Source organism: Sorex araneus, chromosome 1, assembly GCF_027595985.1.
Source record: "Sorex araneus isolate mSorAra2 chromosome 1, mSorAra2.pri, whole genome shotgun sequence".
In the NCBI taxonomy this organism is placed as follows: domain Eukaryota; kingdom Metazoa; phylum Chordata; class Mammalia; order Eulipotyphla; family Soricidae; genus Sorex; species Sorex araneus.
This window is the reverse complement of record NC_073302.1, coordinates 215,111,103-215,130,712: the sequence shown is the minus strand read 5'-3', so window position 1 is coordinate 215,130,712 and position 19,610 is coordinate 215,111,103. Positions and strand designations below refer to the sequence as shown.

General features: G+C 37.6%; 1 protein-coding gene across 1 annotated transcript in view; it reads right to left on the bottom strand.

Annotated features, from left to right (window-relative positions):
* LRP1B (LDL receptor related protein 1B) overlaps positions 1–19,610 on the bottom strand; it is a 1,943,003-nt gene that overhangs the window by 999,292 nt on the left and 924,101 nt on the right. The window contains exon 6 of the mRNA XM_055124030.1: positions 17,787–18,044. Coding sequence (XP_054980005.1) covers positions 17,787–18,044 — 258 coding nt within the window. The remainder of the gene's footprint in view (positions 1–17,786; positions 18,045–19,610) is intronic.

The window sequence follows — 19,610 nt, the reverse complement described above, 5'->3', positions numbered from 1 at the left end:
TCTCCCTGGTCCTTTGAGCTCAATTTAAAATAAAAATTCAATGACATTTTGATTTGTGACATGTCACAAGGGTCACACAGGAAATTTATTATAGTGGCCTTCTACCTTTCTTTCTATTGTTACTTCTTCACATTGTTTGCATGGTCAAGCTTAATGCCAAATATCAGTTCTGTATTTTCATTTTCCAAACTCTCACTTTTCTCTCAAATTTCCAATCACGTATCACTACACTTTGCATAAAAATCAAAGTATTTCAAATGACTTAGATGCTTTTAAAGCCCCTCTTTTATCTTCCATCTTCCTAGCTCACTCTACTACAGTTACACTGACCTCCTTATTTTTCTTTGAACTTGCCAAGAAATATCTTACCTCAGGAATCATGTATTTGATCTTGGAGATAAAGGAATAGCTTAATTCGCATGGGGTGTGCCCTTGTACCTTCAGTTTTATTCATAAATGTGTTTCTCAGAAAGACCCCCCTTGACCAGTGTATAGTAAGAAAACCTCAACTCCCAACCTAGAGTGACTCATCCTTTCAAGTCAATACCATTGCCTTAATTATACTTCTCTATATTATTTATAATTTATTGAAATTACCATTTATCATTAGTTCACCTACATCCCAAGCTGGGGCTGAAGTGATAGCACAGTGGGTAGGGTGTTTGCCTTGCATGCGGCAGACCCGGGTTTGATTCCTCCGTCCCTCTTGGAGAACCCGGCAAGCTACCATGAGTATCCTACCCACAGGGCAAAACCTGGCAAGCTCCTCATGGCGTATTCAATATGCCAAAAGCAGTAACAACAATTCTCATAATGGAGACATTACTGGTGCCTGCTCAAGCTTATTGATGAGCAATGGGATGACAGTTTCAGTGACAGTGACATCTCACACTAGAAAATGAATCTCATAGAAGCAGCAATATAGAATGTTTAATGTACCGAAATCTCCTTAAAGCATGCGATTGTGCCTAAGATAAATATCCAGTAAGGATTTTCTGAGAAATGTTGAATTTTATTTGCAATAGCCTTTGATGAAGAACTACCAACCTAGAATGTCTAATTGCACCTCTACATCTGTTAATGTAGGAATTATCTGAAGCCAATCCCTTTCTTTGGTAAGTAGCTTCAGTATGCCTTATATTTTTTCGGCATACTCAGATTTGGCAAGCTATTGCTCTTTACCCAGGCATCATATAACAAAGAGCTTTTCCATTACTTAATGTGGAAAATAATCTTACGGAAGAACAGTTAGGCCGTTAGAAACTTGAAGGAATGACCACACAGGGTGATTAACGGTAGTGTAAGAAATATTCCAGAGTAGAGGAATAGTGACAACTGTACAGCCTATGTAGACAAGTACTGGGCTTGAGGGATAGTGCAGTAGGTAGGAAACTTGCCTTGGCTAACCCGGGTTTGAATCCCAGCAACTGATACAGTCCCCTGCGCCTGTCGAGTGATCCTTGATCACAGAGTCAAGCATAAGCCCAGAGCATTGACTGTAGTGACCCCTAATACCCTTTAAATCTAAGAAATTGAGCTTTAAGCAAAGATGAGACTACTGTCTGACAGTGTAGTGAGCATAAGCAAATACTACATATATTTTTTTCCATTAAAATTAACACGTATTGAATTCTGGATAGCCTTATAACTTATTATTTTTTGATCGTCTCTTTTCTCTATACCAGTATAATTTTGTATTTTTTATTTATATATCACATGGCCCCTCTAATTTCTGATATCAGTAGTCTGGGGGCCACAGAGCTAATGAGTATTCCTTTCAAGTGGGAGACCGTGCTTGATCCCTGGAATCCCTTGGTTCTTAGTGTGCCATCCTAGCAGTTCCTGATACAACAGGGTCATTTGCTGATACCAAACCCCACCATGCCCACCTAAGCTTAGCTGCTTTTTCATGTGCTTAGGATGAACTGCTGTGAGGAGTCCCTGGTCCTGCTGGCCCCCTACAGCGCAACATAAGAGACTTCTCGAACCCCTGAAATTATTTGATTTGTCTCCGAGATTACTTGCCAACTTGATTATCTCCTATTTGTACATATTATACCACTTTCAATTACCTTTTGACTCCTGACATTAAAAACACAGCCTTTTGATTGTTGTAACTGCTACTACGACTAAATGCTATGACTATTACCTGCTTATATTATATATTGCAATTTGTAGAGGTTATTTTATACATAATTTAATAATAATGATTGCTACCATTTCTTATTCATTTTGGTCACTTTGTGTTTATGTTTAGTCCATATACAGCAGCGCTGAGGCCTTATTTCTGGGTCATTGCTCATGAATCACCATTAGTCGTGTTTGAGGGACCATCTATGATGATGTAAATGAAACCAGGGTCAACTGCATACAAGGCAGCTGCATTTTCCCCTTTACTATTTTCCCAGTTTGGGTCATATATCTTAATTTAACAAATTTATATAGCCAAAATATGAAGAACAAAAGGAAAATTATGTTTATCATAGATACTAGTTCTGCTGGACTGGAGCGATAGCACAGAGGGTAGGGTATTTTCCTTGCACGCGGCTGACCTGGGTTCGATTCCTCTGCCTCTCTCAGAGAGCCTGGCAAGCTACCTAGACTATCCTGCCCGAACAGCAGAACATGGCACGCTCCCCGTGGTGTATTCAATATGCCAAAAAGAGTGAAAACAAGTCTCACAATGGAGACGTTACTGGTGCCTGCTTGAGCAAATCCATAAATAACAGGACAGCAGTGCTACAGTGCAGTGCTATTAGTTCTGTTCAACAGTAAGGGAAAATGGCAAAATACCTATAAAATGTGTAGAGATATAGGTAAGTTGATAGGTAAATGAGAATTACAAATGTTTTATTTTAGACTAATTGTATCATGGGCCTATTCCTGACTTAGAGGTCACTTCAAGCTGTGCTTGGTGGTCTGGGTTCCGGACAGTGACAAGGATCTAGCCTGTGCCTCCTGCATGCAAAGCATGTCATAATAAATTGAAAATTTTGGGGGGACTAAACCCAATATGTTTTATTGGGTTGGTTCTAGAAACATAAATAATTAGACCAGTGTTATTAGTTGCACTGGGCCTGGCAAATAAATAAATAAATAAATAAAAATTCAGCAGGGAAACCCAGTGACCAAATATTTAAATAATGTTTACTCATCGATGTTCATTACTGGAAAACATTTGAGATATCGAACATACTCTATTGTTAGTTTAATTACATAATTGTGAGGAAATTTCTTTAGAGACATATGTATAATAAAAATAAATAAATGGCTTTTTTTTTCTTAGACATCAAGGACTGGAGCCTACTATTTTGCTTGTGGGTGAGGAGGAAGTGCTTACAGGGAGGGGATCACCAACATGAAATTTTGTTTTTGGACTGTGAAGTGCCTCCTTAAGGAGCACTAAAACACAATGCCCTCCATACTGTTAATAGTGGGGGCAGTGCATGAAAAAAAATGGAGTGAGGCTCAGAGTACAAAATTTTCTAAAGAATCCTATGAGATGTTTGTGCAGAGAAAAGATATTTCTGCTCCATGTGCCGAGTCAGTGAACGCTGACCCTTTATCTCGCTCTAACCTAGCCATTTATAAATATTAGGTTCCTCTTGCCGTAGAATTATTTAGGTTATTAGGAAGTAATAGGGGTTGAGAGGATGATGAATCGTGGCTTAACAAATTGTCCTTCAGACTTGGTGACGTTAACTGATGTAGTTGTGAGCTTGGCCTAAGTTAGTGGACACTACTGGACGCTTTTCACAGAACCTTCTGTAGAGACTATATGCAGGACCCCTACCAGAGCCTAAGAATAGGAATATGTTCAATGTTTAAACATGATGCAATCTCCTGCTTGGAGCAAGGAGACCTTTGGACAGTGGAAAGCAATCTTTAAGGAATGAAAAACATAACTTAAAAAATTGGCATTTGAGTACTTTGATTTAGGAAAGGGGACATTGAATAGGTTTTAGATACAGGGAAGCAGTGGCATGTGTACAATTGTGTGCAATGTGAAAATCTCTTCAGTGAATATTCATATCTTCATATCCATAAAAGAAATCAAATAGGAAGTATCTTTTATGAAGATAATCAGAGTGAAAAGAACTCCCCTCATGGAAGAATTTTACTGGGAAACAACTACAAAGTCTATCAACCTTCCTCTGTATACAAAAGCAACTGGAGAGAATCACATTTATCTAAAAAAAATGTGGAAAACATTTTAGAAGTTCAGAATATATTCATATTCACAATAAACCACATAGTGTAACTAAACCCCTACAAAAGTAAGAAGTGTGGTAGAGAGTTTAACAGATACTTAAGTTTTCTAAGCATGTTAGTATTCATATACAAATCCACACTAAGAAAGTATTCATATACAAATCCACACTAGGAAGAATCTCTAGTAATATATAAAATGTGGGAGAACTTACTGTCCTTTAGCAGCACTTAAAAAACATATAATTGGTAAAAAGCCTTATGCATGCAAGGAGTTTGAGAAGCTGCCTTCGTACATTTATCAGAACTTCATAAACATAAGGAAATCCACATAGCAGAGAAGCCTTATGAATGTGAGGCACATAAGGGAGCTTCCATTCAATTGTCACTCTTTACTACATAGGAGAATATACAATGGAGAGAAATCTGCTAAATGTGACAAATACTGAAAAAAATCTTTACTTATCCTACTCCTCCTCATACCTTTCTGTGTATATAAGAAACCTTCATAACAGGAAATAAGAAACCCTTATAATATAAGAAAATTGGGAAGGCCTTCACTCAAACTCTGTTTCTTACTGAGCAAATGGAAACTGGCAGGAGAAATTAACCTTTTAAATGTGAAAAATGCATAAAAACCTTGATTTGATATTGAGCCCTTTCTCTACATAGGAAAAGTAATACCTGAAATAAACCCTATGCACATTTAGAATGAAGCCTTTAAAATACTCAACCCTTACTTAACATACGAAAATTCACATAGATAAAAATCCTTTACTCCAAAGGAATTTAAATATTTTCATAACTCTCAAATCAGAACTCTTGCTTTCTTACATGAAAGTAAGAAATGTAAGGTCTTTACAAAATTCTATGTCCTACTTACCATTAGAAAATTATCTCTTTAGAAAAGCCCTATGATGACATCATAAATTCAGCATTTCCCTCATTTGATCCTCACATAATGAACATATGGAAATTCACATTTCTAAGAAATCATCATATTTATTTATTTAGGGGGGTTATAGGTACTTGTCTATGCAGGGTGATGCTCAGGGTCTACTCCTCATTCATCGCCCTTGGGTTACTCCTGGTGGTATTCAGGCAGCCCTTTTCTGTGCCCGAAATCAAACTAGGTTCAGCAGCATGCAGGGCAAAAGATGTAATGGCTGTAATATCTCTCTAACCCCAGAGAAATCATTTTACCTGGGTTACTGTTGAGCTTCAAAAGAGTAAAGGCAAATAGTCAAACTCAAACATTAAATGAGAATATCAGGTTTCTGATTATTTCTAGGTATCACGATAAGGCATCCTGAAAGATATTATGGCATTTCTTTTTTTTTTTTAAATTTGTGAGTGAGTGAGTGAGTGAATGTGCGTGTGTGTGTGTGTGTGTGTGTGTGTGTGTGTGTGTGCCAGAGCACGCGCATACTTGTGGCACACCTGGCAGTTTTTAGGGCTTACTCCTGGTTCTACTCAGGGATTACTCCTGGCAAGATCAGGGTACAATGTGGCATATAGTGTGGGCTCTGTGTGCAAGGAAACCATCCTAACCCTCTCTACTATGCTCAGGCTACAGGGCATTGGCAAATAATAAAGAAGAAATCCAGATTTATACTAGTCTATAATGAAAATTTTCCTGTTTTATACTTCCATATGCTTTTACAAATGGTGACAAGTGTCATTTTTCTGGGAATTAACCACATGAACTATTGATGACTATACTTGTAAATAAATGTATTAAAATTTTAGAATGTAGAAATAAGAATATTTCAATGTATTCTACCTTTAATGAATAGATTCTAGATCTGGAAATAGTTCTTTTCTTTTTTAAAATTTTCCCTTTGTGTTTGTTTTTATTTTTAGCTACACCTGGCAGTTCTCAGGGCTTACTCCTGGCTCTGTGCTCCAGGGATTATCCCTGGAGATGCTCAGGTGACATTATGCTGTGTCAGGGATAAAATCAGGTTTGGGCAGTTGAGGGAAATGCCCTATCCACCATACTGTCTCTCTATCTTGAAAGTCACTTTCTTGGATCACATCATTAACTTTCTTCTGCTGTCATATGAGAGATAGAGAGCCCTAATAATCCCTCTTCTTATACAGTTATAATACCGCATAGAGTTTTCAATCATGTGACTTCACCTAAACCTAACTACTTCTAATTAGCTTTTGATCTTAGCTTCAATCATCAACTCACAGGGGGATTAGGACTTCAACTAATATATGAATTAGGAGATAAAACAAATATTCACTTCAGAGAATTCAGAATTTTAGAATATTCATTAAATACTGGAATCTGTATGCCACAGATATAATAACTGGTAAGAATAAACCTAACAATACAGACTTATAAGCATTTAAGAGGTGTGTATACATTACACATATGTTGCATAATGACTCACTGTCCATATTAGCTGCAATTTTAGATTTAAAAAATTCTTAAAAATTTCTTTTTTTTCTGGGCCTGTATAATTTGATCTCTGCTCAAGACAAATCTTCAGTAGCATTAATCTTAGAGAAATGCTTCTGTTTTTTAACTATAAATCCTTGAGAAAAAAATGAGGGTCTGAGAGGTGATACCATAGGTAGGGAACAATCTAGGTTGGATCCTGTCAACACATAATTCCCTGGACATCAGAGTGCGTAGGCCAGCCCTGGAGGCACCAAGCACCCTTGTGTGTTGCCCTGAATGCCTCTAAAACACCGGGTAATCCCAGCTGCACAAAGGACCCAAACAGCACCAGATTCTCCTTGCATTGAGTCACCAGTCAGGTTGGCTAAGAATCACGAGTGGGTGGGGACCCCAGGCCTTCTAAGCAGCCACGTTTGCAAGTTTAAAATATTATAAAATAAAAAAGGAAGGAAATGCATCAATGAACACATGTAGTACTTTATTTGTTTCACTAAAACTAAAGCAATTAAATGATAAGGTCAGAAATTATTTTAATATGCTACTTGTCAAAATGCATTACTTTTCTTTCCTCACTGTATCCTTCCTGCACCCAAAGTTCATCAGAAAAGAAACACTAGTTTCAGTAGTTAAACATCATGACTTTAAATATATTTCATGACTTTGTCCTTATTAAAGTTGGATCTTACCTCACAAGTTTGTAATTTATAAAGCAAACCTACTGTGTACACTCTTCTTTTTGGCAACTAGTAATGTAATGAAATCACCAAGACATTCCAACATTGATTATGAAATCTATTAATGAATAAAGTAGATATATAAGCATAGTCAAAATACAACATACAAAACTGCTTGTGCCTATTGTGTGTATAAGATATATTCTACCAAAATATTTACTTGACGGCACCAGTAATGTCTCCATTGTGAGATTTGTTTTTACTGTTTTTTGGCATATCGAACTGGATCGATAGCACAGCAGATAGGGCCTTTACCTTGCAAGCAGCTGACCCAGGCTCGAATCCTCAGTTCTTCTCGAGAGCCCAGCAGTCTACCAAGAGTATCCTGCCCACACGGCAGAGCCTGGCAAGCTACCCATGGCTATTCGATATGCCAAAAACAGTAACAAGTCTCACAATGGAGATGTTACTGGTTCCCACTCAAGCGAATCAATTAACAATGGGAATAAACTGATAGAGTGCTACCATGCCACCAAAATTTTTAAGTGCACTGCAATAGTTCAAAGTTATCACACTTCTAATACCTGAGTTGCATAATTTTGGTCATATTATTAAAAAATAATGGTGTTTTTATTCTGGAAACTGAAATATTAATCACTGTATCACTGTCATCCTGTTGTTCATCGATTTACTTGAGCGGGCACCAGTAACATCTCTATTCCTTCCAGCCCTGAAATTTTAGCCGCCTCTCCTTACTTGTCTTTCTGAAAGACTGAAGGCTCTTTCATGATCAGGGGAATGAGACCTATTGTTACTGTTTTTGGCATATAGAGATATTGGATGTTGGGAAGTGTTTTTTTTTTTTAGTAGTTTTCTTAACTAGGCTACTGACTTCAAGAGAGTAGTTTTTTTCATAATGGTAATCTAAATATTAAGAAATAGTAATCTAAATATTAAGAAATTATTTAGTACCATTGCTTCTAAAAAGTTAGAATATGCTATCAATAAGTTAATTTTTTCAAGTTCCAATTGTATCCTTAGATAAACATCTTGGGTAATTTAACTGTCCTTTTTCACTCATTTTCTATGATGGGTTGGTCACTTCTAAACTCCCAGATTCTGGTAGTAAATTAACAACATCTATACAGTCATCATCTCTCAGAAAAATTAAATTTTTATATGTCCATATAACTATACCAAACAGAAGAGAACCATTTAAAAGTATTGAGTATATTAAAATACACATGTGATTGTAAAACAGTAGTTAATAAAAATTGGGTCTATGAGAATAGCTATAAAATTCCCTGGAAGAATATTTTGGTTCCTTCACAGGTATTTCTCAGGAAACAATATAAGCTAATTAATGCAGCCAACATTTTTGTGTGAAATTTATATATCCATAAAGTATGCTGATCAAAATGTTCGTATTCTAAATAGAGAAGATAATACCTTTGGAGGAAGGGGGGTAGTGCAAAATCCAGATTTTAAAACATTCTTTTAAAAAAACTCACCAATTTATAATCATCATATTTATTACTTTACATTTAATGTAATCATTACATTTTATAATGCAATCATTACATCATTGCATTTCATCTATTTTTCCTCCATTAGAAGCTGACCAACTCCTTTAATTATTTTCTGAATTGCCCCCCTACAATAATACACATAATCTTGAATGAAGAATGAAAATATAAATTCTCAGATTCAAAGTGATTAATACAGTTTCTTAGGAATTGTAAAGTATACAGAAAAACCTGACCTAACTCTTTACTTCTAACCCCCAAAGCACTTCTCACACATTTTACTTGTTAGCTTTCTTTTTTCTTTTCTTTTTGGGTCACACCTGGCCATGCACAGGGGTTGCTCCTGGATCTGCACTCAGGAATTACTTCCTGGCAGTGCTCAGGGGACCATATGGGATGCTGGGAATCTAACCCAGGTCAGCCGGGTGCAAGCGAACACCCTACCGGCTCTGCTATCGCTCCAGCTTCTCATTAGCTTTCTGTATTCAGTCTATGATGCTGTAGTGTCAGATAGGTAGGACTACAGTCAACTATAAAGTTTTGTAAAAGATAAAAAAGCAATGCTGAATGACATGAAATAAGGCAACATATATAAACCAACATAAAAATAGAACCAATATATTAAGGGAGGTGCAATTAATTTATTTTTAGTGGGACATCAGATTTGAGTGGGGTATAAAAGTCAAGGAATAGATCAGTTGCTAGCAGAGAAGCAAGAGATTAAAATATTTTTAACCTGAGAGAAATGAGAATCTATAAAATTTGATTTTAAATAAAGATATCTTTGTGCCATCAGAGCTACAAAATTTGAAGTGGAGATTTCTGTCCACACTGGAGTGGACAGGGCCACTTACAATCAAACAAAAGCAAATTAAGGCAGTGCCAATGCCATTTTACATGTCAGACAGAAAGAGACAATTGCAGAAAAAGTTGTTTTAAAAAGAAATATTCGGAGCTGGAGTGATAGCACAGTTTGTAGGGCATTTGCCTTGAATGCTGCTGACTCGGGTTTGAATCCCAGCATTCCATATGGTCCCCTGAGCACCTCCAGGGGTAATTTCTGAGTGCATGAGCCAGGAGTGACCCCTGTGCATCACTGGGTGTGACTCAAAAATTTAAAAAAGTTAAAAAAAAGAAATATTCAAGGACTGGGGAAATCGCTTAACTGTGTGGAATGCAAGTCTTGCCTAGAAGAATCCCAAGGTTCAATCCCCCCTTCGGTATCTGCCACTGGATCAAGTGTAGCCCTGGTGGGACCAAGCAATGCAGTGAGTGAGCTGCTTCCCTTCGCCAGTTAAGCACCGCATCCTCAGACCTATTCCTCTTGGCCAAATATTATTGGGACAGGTCACTGGGGTCATGCCTCTGGGAACAGCATGGTATTGACATAGAAAAAGACCCACAGACCAATGGAGTAGAGTTGAATATCCTGGCACAAACCCTCTTTGATCACTTAATCTTTGATAGGGATCAAGAAAAGTGAAGTGGAGCAAGGAAGGCCTCTTCCACAAGTAGTGCCTGCAAAACTGGACAGCTACCTGCAAAGAAATGAACTCAGATCTCTGTCTTATACCAGGCATAGAAGTCTGATCAAAATGGATCCAAAACCTTAATATCACTCCTCATATTAGGTACATGGAGGAAAATGTAGGCAGAACCCTCCATGACATTGAATTTAAGGAATCTTTATGGATGAAACACCACTGATCAAGCAAGTAGAAACAAACATAGGCAAATGGGACTACATTAAACTAAGAAGCTACTGCACTCAAAAGAAACAGTGACCAAAATACAGAGAACTCATGGAATGGGAAAAATTACTTACCCAATACCCATCAGATTAATACCCATCAATCCCATCAATGGCCAACATCCAGAGACTATAAAACCAAGCTCCTGGAAGAGAGTGACACAGTCTCTTGCTTCCGTGCCTGGCTGCCTTCACAAGGGACCCTTGGAGAGGGTCTGTTGAGTTTCCTTCCCCACCCCAAGCAGAGCCTCGACAGTTGAAGACCTCCAGAAACCAGCCACAGCCATGCTCAAGGCCCTTCTCCACACGTTCAGACGAGCCTCACACATGAAGGAACCGGCAGAGGAACCCAGGTGTGAGGGACCTGGGGCTGAGATCTCCAAGCCTGCTCAGATTGGGACTGGGCCTTTCCACCCAAATCCCCCATTTTCCAGTAGGTAGGTAGTCACACCCAGGGACTACTCCTGGTGCCATGTACTCCCACAAACGGCCAATATCCAGAGATTATAAAATCAAGCTCCTCGAAGCAGCCGCACAACATCTTATAGCATAGTTCTCCCTCTTGGAGAACTTGACAAGCTACCCAGAGTATCCCACCCACATGGCAGAGCTGGCAAGCTACCTGTGGCGTATTCAATATGCCAAACACAATAATGATAGGTCTCATTCCCCTGACCCTGAAAGAGCCTCCAATCGTTGGGAAAGAATAGTAAGGAGAGGCTGTTAAAATCTCAGGGCTGAGTGTAATAGAGACGTTACTGGTGCCTGCTCGAGTAAATCAATCAACAACGGGATGACAGTGATACAGTGATACCCATCAGATAAGGAGTTAATATCTTGGATATATATGACACTGGTAAAACTTTACAAGAAAATAACCCCATCAACAAATGGGGAGAGGAAATGAACAGAAACTTCCACAAAAAAAATGGCCAAAATACAAATGAAGAAAATGCAACATCACTAATCATAAGGGATATGCAAATCAATACAATGAGATATCTTACATCACAAAGTCTGGCACAAATCAAAAAGAGCAAGAACAACTAGTGCTGGCACAGATGCAGGGAGAAAGGCACTCTCATTCATTGTTAGTGGGAATGTTGACTGCTCCAATCTCTTTGAGAAACAATATGGGCATTCCTCAAAAACTAGAATTTGAGCTGCCATGACATGACCACCAATAGCACTTCTGGGAATGTATCCCAGAGATGCAAAAAAAAAAGTAATACACAGTGGAAATGACATCTGCATTCATACATTCATTGAAGGCATCTTTTAAAAGATAAAGCTTGCTTGATTTTTTTTTTTTAAATCAGGTTACAGGCATGCTCAGTTGAACTAGAACCAAGCCTATGAATGAAGCAAAAAAGAAAAAAGAAAAAAAAGAAAAAACCTGGTTAAATTCATTTTAGAATCCTAAATGGATCCCCAAACGTTATAGCAGAATAATGGAGAATTCATATTGTTTTACAAAAGTAGAAATACTTAATTTCTAATTGGGAGGCAACACTTTGGTCCAGAACTGCCTTCTGCAATAAAAGATGTACACTGAAAATATCCTTATTTGTCTCACCACCTCTAGCACTTTGTTCTGAGGAAATAGTTAGACATCATAATTTTTGTTAATCCTATCATTTTTATTGATTTGGATACTTTGTCACCATCACAATATTCTCCAAGAAACTTTGGGAAGACTATTTCTGATGCTTTATGTGAGTTTTTAAATTAATTTTTAAAATTAAAGTTGAGTTTTGGTAATACAATTTGAAATTGTGTTAAACTTTACAGTATCAATGGACAAAGTTACTGAATACACCAACCAACTGAGTACATGAGTCTGAAACCTTCGGAGAGAAACAATTTTGTTTACAACGGCTATAATGTCTAACCTCAAATTTAAAGTCTGATGCAGCCTTCTTTGAATTATATTACTTACTTTGTTGGAAAGTTAATTTTTTTCTTTAAGTGAAAGTTTCTTTTAGAAAAATGTGAAGAAAGCCATAGCGAAAGTATACATTGCAGTTTGTGGTGTGGGCTAGAAAGATTGTGCTTGGTTTTTCTTTTTTTATAAGGTAATAATAATGCATTCTATTGTTTATAAAAAGTTGTTATATTTTATGAGTAATAATGATTGAGACAGATTGGCAATTTTCTTTTTAAGAAACAAGTTTGTTCGCTTTTTGGTAGAAGGAATAGCATAAGATTGACTTCTGTCCTTTTTTTACTGTTTGTTTGAAATAGATGAGTCACTGCCACTGTCAATGTCATCGCATTGCTCATCAATTTGCTCGAGTGGGCACCGGTAACGTCTCCATTGCGAGACTTGTTGTTACTGTTTTTTGCGTATCAAATACACCACGAGTAGCTTGTCAGGTTCTGCCATGCAGGCAGCGTAATCTCGGTAGCTTGCCAGGGTCTTCGAGAGGGATGGAGGAATCGAACCCGGGTTGGCCGCATCAAGGCAAACACCCTACCCGCTATGCTATCGCTCATGTGTAATGTTATTAAAATGCTGGCTATTAACCAGTAGGAAGTTCATACCTTTCCTCTTTATTCAACTTAGATACAGTAGATATCCAATGGTACGACATATACTATGCAAATTTTAGTTTTGTAAGAAATAAAATCACTGTATCACTATCATCCTGTTGTTCCTCGATTTACTTGAACAGGTACCAGTAACATCTCTATTCCTCGCAGCCCTGAGATTTTACCAGCCTCTCTTTACTCGTCTTTCCCAATGATTGAACGCTCTTTCAGGGTCAGGGGAATGAAACCTATTGTTACTGGTTTTGGCATATTGAATACGCCATGGGTAGCTTGCCAGGCTCTGCCCATTTAGACGGGATACTCTTGATAGCTTGGTGGGCTCTCTGACAAATATGTGTGTGTATACATATATACATATGGTTTGTTGTGTACTGTCTGAGCTCCATCAAATATGGAAATATGGTGTTGCAATTATGAAAAATGGGTAGGAAGTGTCTTATAAAGTGCTGTACAGTCCAAAAAGTGGTCTGGAGCGTGGCATAAGTTGGGCAGTGGAGGTTGGCTGCCAGGACTGGGTTCCTTCGGGCAGGGAGGGTTCTCACTCACCCCCTTCTGGGGCACCGCAAGTGAAAACAGCCTGGTGCGGAGTCAGTTTTACTTATTAGAAATAAATAAATATACCAGTAGCTTCAATGTCATGGAGGGTTTTGCCAACCTTGTCTTCTATGTACCTGATGGATTCTGGTCTGATGTTGAGGTCTTTAATCCATTTTGACCTGACATTTTTGCCTGGTGTTAGGTCAAAGTCGAAGCCCATTCTTTTGCATGAGGTTGTCCAGTTATGCTAGCACCATTTGTTAAACAGACTTTCTTTGCTTCACTTTACATTTCTTGCTCCCTTATCAAAGATTAGATGTTCATACATTTGGGGGTGTATGTAGGGATATTCTGCCCTGTTCCATTGGTCTGCAGCTCTGTTTGTTCCAGTACCATGCTGTTTTAATTGTTACCGCTTTGTAGTAGAGTTTGAGGTTGGGGTGATGCCTCCCATCGTCCTTTTCCCAAGAATTGCTTTAACTATTCATGGGGGCTTATTCCACTGCCCAAAGAAGTCAAAACAGAGATAAACAAATGAGACTATATTAAACTAAGAAACTTCTGCACCTCAAAATATACAGTGACCAAAATACAAAGACAATCTTTGGAAAGGGAAAGAATATTCACCCAATACCCATCAGATAAGAGGTTGATATCAGGGATATATAAGACATTGGCTGGAATCTGGAAGAAGAAAACATACAACCCCATCAAAAAATGGGGCAATGAAATGAACAGAAACTTTTCAAGGAAGAAATATGAATGACAAAAAAGGCACATGAAAAAATTCTCTTCATCACTAAACATCAGAGAGATGCAGATCAAAACAACTATGAGATTCCATCTCACACCACAGAGACTGGCACACATCCAAAAGAACAAAAGCAACCACTGTTGGTGTGGATGTGGGGAGAAAGGGACCCTCCTACACTGCTGGTGGGAATGCCGACTGGTTCAGCCCTTTTGGAAAACAATATGGACACTTCTCCAAAAATTAGTAATTGAGTTCCCATTTGACCCAGCAATACCACTCCTGGGAATATATCCCAGAGGGGCAAAAAAGTATAGTTGAAGTGACATCTGCACTCGAATATTCATTGTGGACCTGTTTACAATAGCCAGAGTCTGGAAAATAATCCGAATGCCCAAGAACAGATGACTGGTTAAAAAACTTTGGTACATCTACACAATGGAATACAGTGCAGCTGTTAGAAAGGTGAATTCATGACCTTTGCATATAAGTGGATCAACATGGAAAGTATCATGCTAAGTGAAATGAGTCATAAAGAGAGAGACAGACATAGAAAGATTGCACTCATCTGTGGAATATAAAGTAACAGGATGGGAGACTGGCAGCCAAGAATAGTAGAGATAAGTATCAGGAGGTTTTCTCCATGACTTGGAAGCTGGCTTCACACGCTGGAGGAAGGGGTAGCTCAGACAGAGAAGGGAACTCCAGGTAAAGTGTAGTTTGAGAACCCACTAGGGATGGGAGATGCTCACTGAAAGTAGACTATAGACCAAACATGATGGCCACTCAGTGCCTCTATTGCAAACTACGACACCCAAAAGGAGAGAGAACAAAAGGAATGCCCTGCCACAGAGGTGGGGTGGGATGGGGGGATGGGGTGGTGTGGTGGGAGGGATACAGGGATCATTGGTGGTGGAGAATGGGCACTGGTGGAGGAATGGGTACTCGAGCACTGTATAACTGAAACACAAGCATGAGAAGTTGTAAGTCTGTAAAAAAAAATTTAAAAAAGAAATAAATAAAATATTTAGTATTATTATACGAGTTTTAAATGTAAGTCAATATGACTTGTGATGCTTACCTTTCTCCTCTTAGAAATCTTGGGATAAATAATACTAAAAATATATATTTATTTATGTAAGTTGTGAGAAAACATCTATTATAGAGGAGGGAATTGAATGGCTAAAGTGATAATCTCCCCAACAATGCATAGTGACAGGTATTCATGCATACTTCCTTCAGTGCATTATTTGTGCTTATAGACTGTGACAGGACTTTTATGTAATTATACATGCGATAAATATTCAAACTTCATTATCAACTCACACATTGCCATGGTATGCAGAACTCATCATGTCTAACAGCAGCTGTTCTGTGACATGTTGATAAAATACATGGTTTGTAAACAATGAGAGGGACCCAGCCCTATTCCCAGCCCTGTGCTCACACACCTATGCCCACTGCCATCACGGAAACTGTTTCAACACATTTTATCATCTTTTACTCAAATAAATTAATTGAAAGTGAATGGCTTAAATGTGGCTTTAAAAAAAGTTGCTTAAATTGAAATATTTCTATTATCTTTAATACTTAAATATATTTTACAATTTAGAGAATCACCTAAAAAATCCAAATTTATATTTATACATTAATCATTTTTTAAAAAAATACAAGGAATTTTAAGTTACAAATCATTTTCTAAAATTATTTTTATTTATTTATTTATTTATTTTGGTTTTTGGGTCACACCCGGCGATGCACAGGGGTTACTCCTGGCTCCTCACTCATGAATTATCCCTGGCGGTGCTCAGGAGACCATATGGGATGCTGGGATTAGAATCCAGGTCGGCTGCGTGCAAGGCAAACGCCCTACCTGCTGTGCTATCGCTCCAGCCCCCATTTTCTAAAATTATTGCAATAAACATTTGGAAAGCCTTTTCAGGTTTGCTAAGAAAAATTAAAAATGCATATTAAGAAAAGATTATTGATTTTATATTAAATGGTTAAATTTAGACAAAGATTTGCAGATTTAAATTTGACAGATAGTTGAAGTAAACACTAGCATGCCAGGCACTGCAGTCTCTTACTTTTTGTTAATTTGGGGGCCATACTCACAGTGCTCAGGGTTTACTAATGATTGATCAATTGACTCTAAAGCACAAAAAATTCTCACATAATTCTATAATTTGATTAACTGTATGCTTTTCTTTATCTATCACTGTTTCTGTTAATAGCATTTGAAAAAATAAGTTTTTTATTATTCTCATTTTCTGTAAATAATAATATAAACATATATGTATATATGTGTATATATACATATATATGAGGAATTGAATGGCTAAAGTGATAATCTCCCCAAAAATGCATAGTTATAGGCATTCATGCATATTCCCATCACTACATTTGTGCTTATAGAGTGTGAATATATATTTGTATATATGTATATACATATATATGTAGTTCTCTCCAAGAAAACACATGCAAATGCTCATGATTCTACATAAGAGTGGAAGGTGAGAGAAAAAATTGAGAGAAAATGCATGTGCAAGTGTGTATGTGTGAAAGATTGATAGAAAATATATAAGTATATGTGTAACAAGTTGATTTCAGTTTATCGTAAGATGCAGAAAGAAAAGGCCAATTAGTAGTTTGTGGATTTTTGGCATGCAATATCAAAGTTAATTCTGAGTAGATTATAAGGCCCAATTCAGTCTTTTGAAAGAATATATATGAAGCTCTGTTTTCCCAGGGGGAGGGGGAAAGTCAACAAATACAGGCAACTGTCATAATCAGAATAAACCTAGTAGTTTTCGAGACACTTTACCAGTTATCTGATACTGATGATCATGCAGTTTCAACTCTCTTTTTTGCTCTATTTTGTTGATATTTGGGGGAAACATGGGGAAGTGGTCGCACTCATATTCAGTGGCTAAGGAGTCTAGAAAACATTCCTAGTCACACTTGGCTCATTAGCATGTGATACAGTGGAAAAGCATTGAGTATGCAGTGCTAATCAGCCCCCAGCGACTGGGCAAGGTGCAGACAACCTGCACTTTAAAAAACTCACCTTCAGTATCACAGTGTGAACTGTCATTCAGAGAATATTTACAATTCTCCTTCAGGTGAAGTTGTAATAGCCACTGAGCAAATACTTAAGTCTTATTCTGAAACTTGCCGTTACATAAACAGTGAAATTATAGGCATATATTTATCTGGAAACGTAGTAGTAGTGAATGCATTGAAATGCATTTACACAGATATAGGTAGCTTTCCATCTCAGCCATTAGCTTTGTTAGAAAATCAAAGCATGTTGTCAACTGGTCTACAAATTAAATCTGCAAAGGGTAGCATGCAGTATAAATTAAACACTTACTATGGAATGACTGAAGAATATTGATTGTCCATTCATCTATTAATCTTCCTGTTTTTGTGATCTGGATACATTTGAGGTGATTTGAAGATTCTCTTGATTCAATCCAACAAATCATATCTTCATTGTAAATAAAATCCAGAGTATGTATTTCATTTCCATTGGTTGTGCTCAGGGTCGCCATTTTACTTCCATTAAGATAGAAGAGCTCAATTGTTTCAGCATTTGCGATTAACAATATAGGTGGCCTGTCTGTAGGTTCTATTGTAAAAAGAAAAAGGAGAAAGTGAGTTTAATAAAACAGTATCCCTTTCTTTTAAATTTTACATTGATTATTAAACTCTCTTATTTTTCTTCATACATTTTTTTTTTCTTTTTGGGTCACACCCGGCAATGCACAGGGGTTACTCCTATCTCTGCACTCAGGAATTACCCCTGGAGGTGCTCAGGGGACCATATGGGATGCTGGGAATTGAACCTGGGTCAGCCATGTGCAAGGCAAATGCCCTACCCGTTGTGCTATTGCTCCAGCTCCTTCATGTATATATATATATATATTTTTTGCCTTTTTGGGTCACACCTGGCGATGCACAGGGGTTACTCCTGGCTCTGCACTCAGGAATGACTCCTGGCGGTGCTCAGGGGACCATATGGGATGCTGGGAATCGAACCCGGGTCGGCCGCGTGCAAGGCAAACGCCCTACCCGCTGTGCTATTGCTCCAGCCCCATTCTTCATGTATATTTTTTAAGAATTTGCTTGTAAAATATATTTGTGAGCCTGATATCTACTTCAGGTCACTTCCTTACATTACAGTCTATTTCACATTTGTTACAGTCTATTTCACATTTGTTTCCCATATGTCTTTAGTCATAATGCGTTGCTTAAAGGTAAGGACAAAGTTGTTTACTTTCATTGCTGATAAACAAAGGACATTAATGAGCTATTTTTATTTTTTTCTAACAATAATGATGGATTCAGACTGACCCCAGCCATATCATTTTATAGGCCTCCCTTGTGAGTAAGGTTTTTTAGAGGTAGATGTATAAGATCAGAAACAGTCTCAGGAGTGCAACATGAAAATTTTATGGGCTCATACATAGACTACTTCTGACCACCATCTCTTTGACTTCCTGACTAACCCCATGAACCAAATCATTACACATTCGTTTATTTACCAAATGATGATTACTGAACCATTTCCTTTATATTTCTGCTCTCTAGTCAAAATAGTAAGAGGGTGGAGGTAAAATAACTTGCTCTACTGCAAGAGTTTAGCTGTACAGTGATTTAGTTTTTGTTCTAATTAGTGAGTCAGAAAATAGTTGAACTCAGTTATACTTTTGGTCTCAGATCCTTAAATGAATAAATCTCTTTATCTGTGATAAAGATATCAGGAATCCCTCACTTCCCAGTGACCATCATCAACACTCTGCTGCAACTTGTCAATATATCTTAAACAGATTTTTCTAATTGACTCCTAACTGGCTTTAATTCTTTTACATCTACCCATCTCCTCTTTTGTCCATCAAAGTACAGGAGTCAAAGTCACACAGTTAAAACATTAAGAAGATCAAGTAAGTCTGCGCAATTCCTCCAACGGGGTTCCATTTAAGTTTTAGTTAAAGCTCACATCTTTCTAGGTCCACAAAGCCCAATCTTCTCTGTGGCCTATTTGCCTGTTTGACATCATTTCTGTCATCTCTTAATTATTTATTCATTTCACCCCAAATGCACTGCATTTCTCCTGATCCTCAAACACATCATATAAACTTTCATCAATCTTTTTCCTGGCAAGCTTGTTTTCCAAAATCAAAATGACTGATTT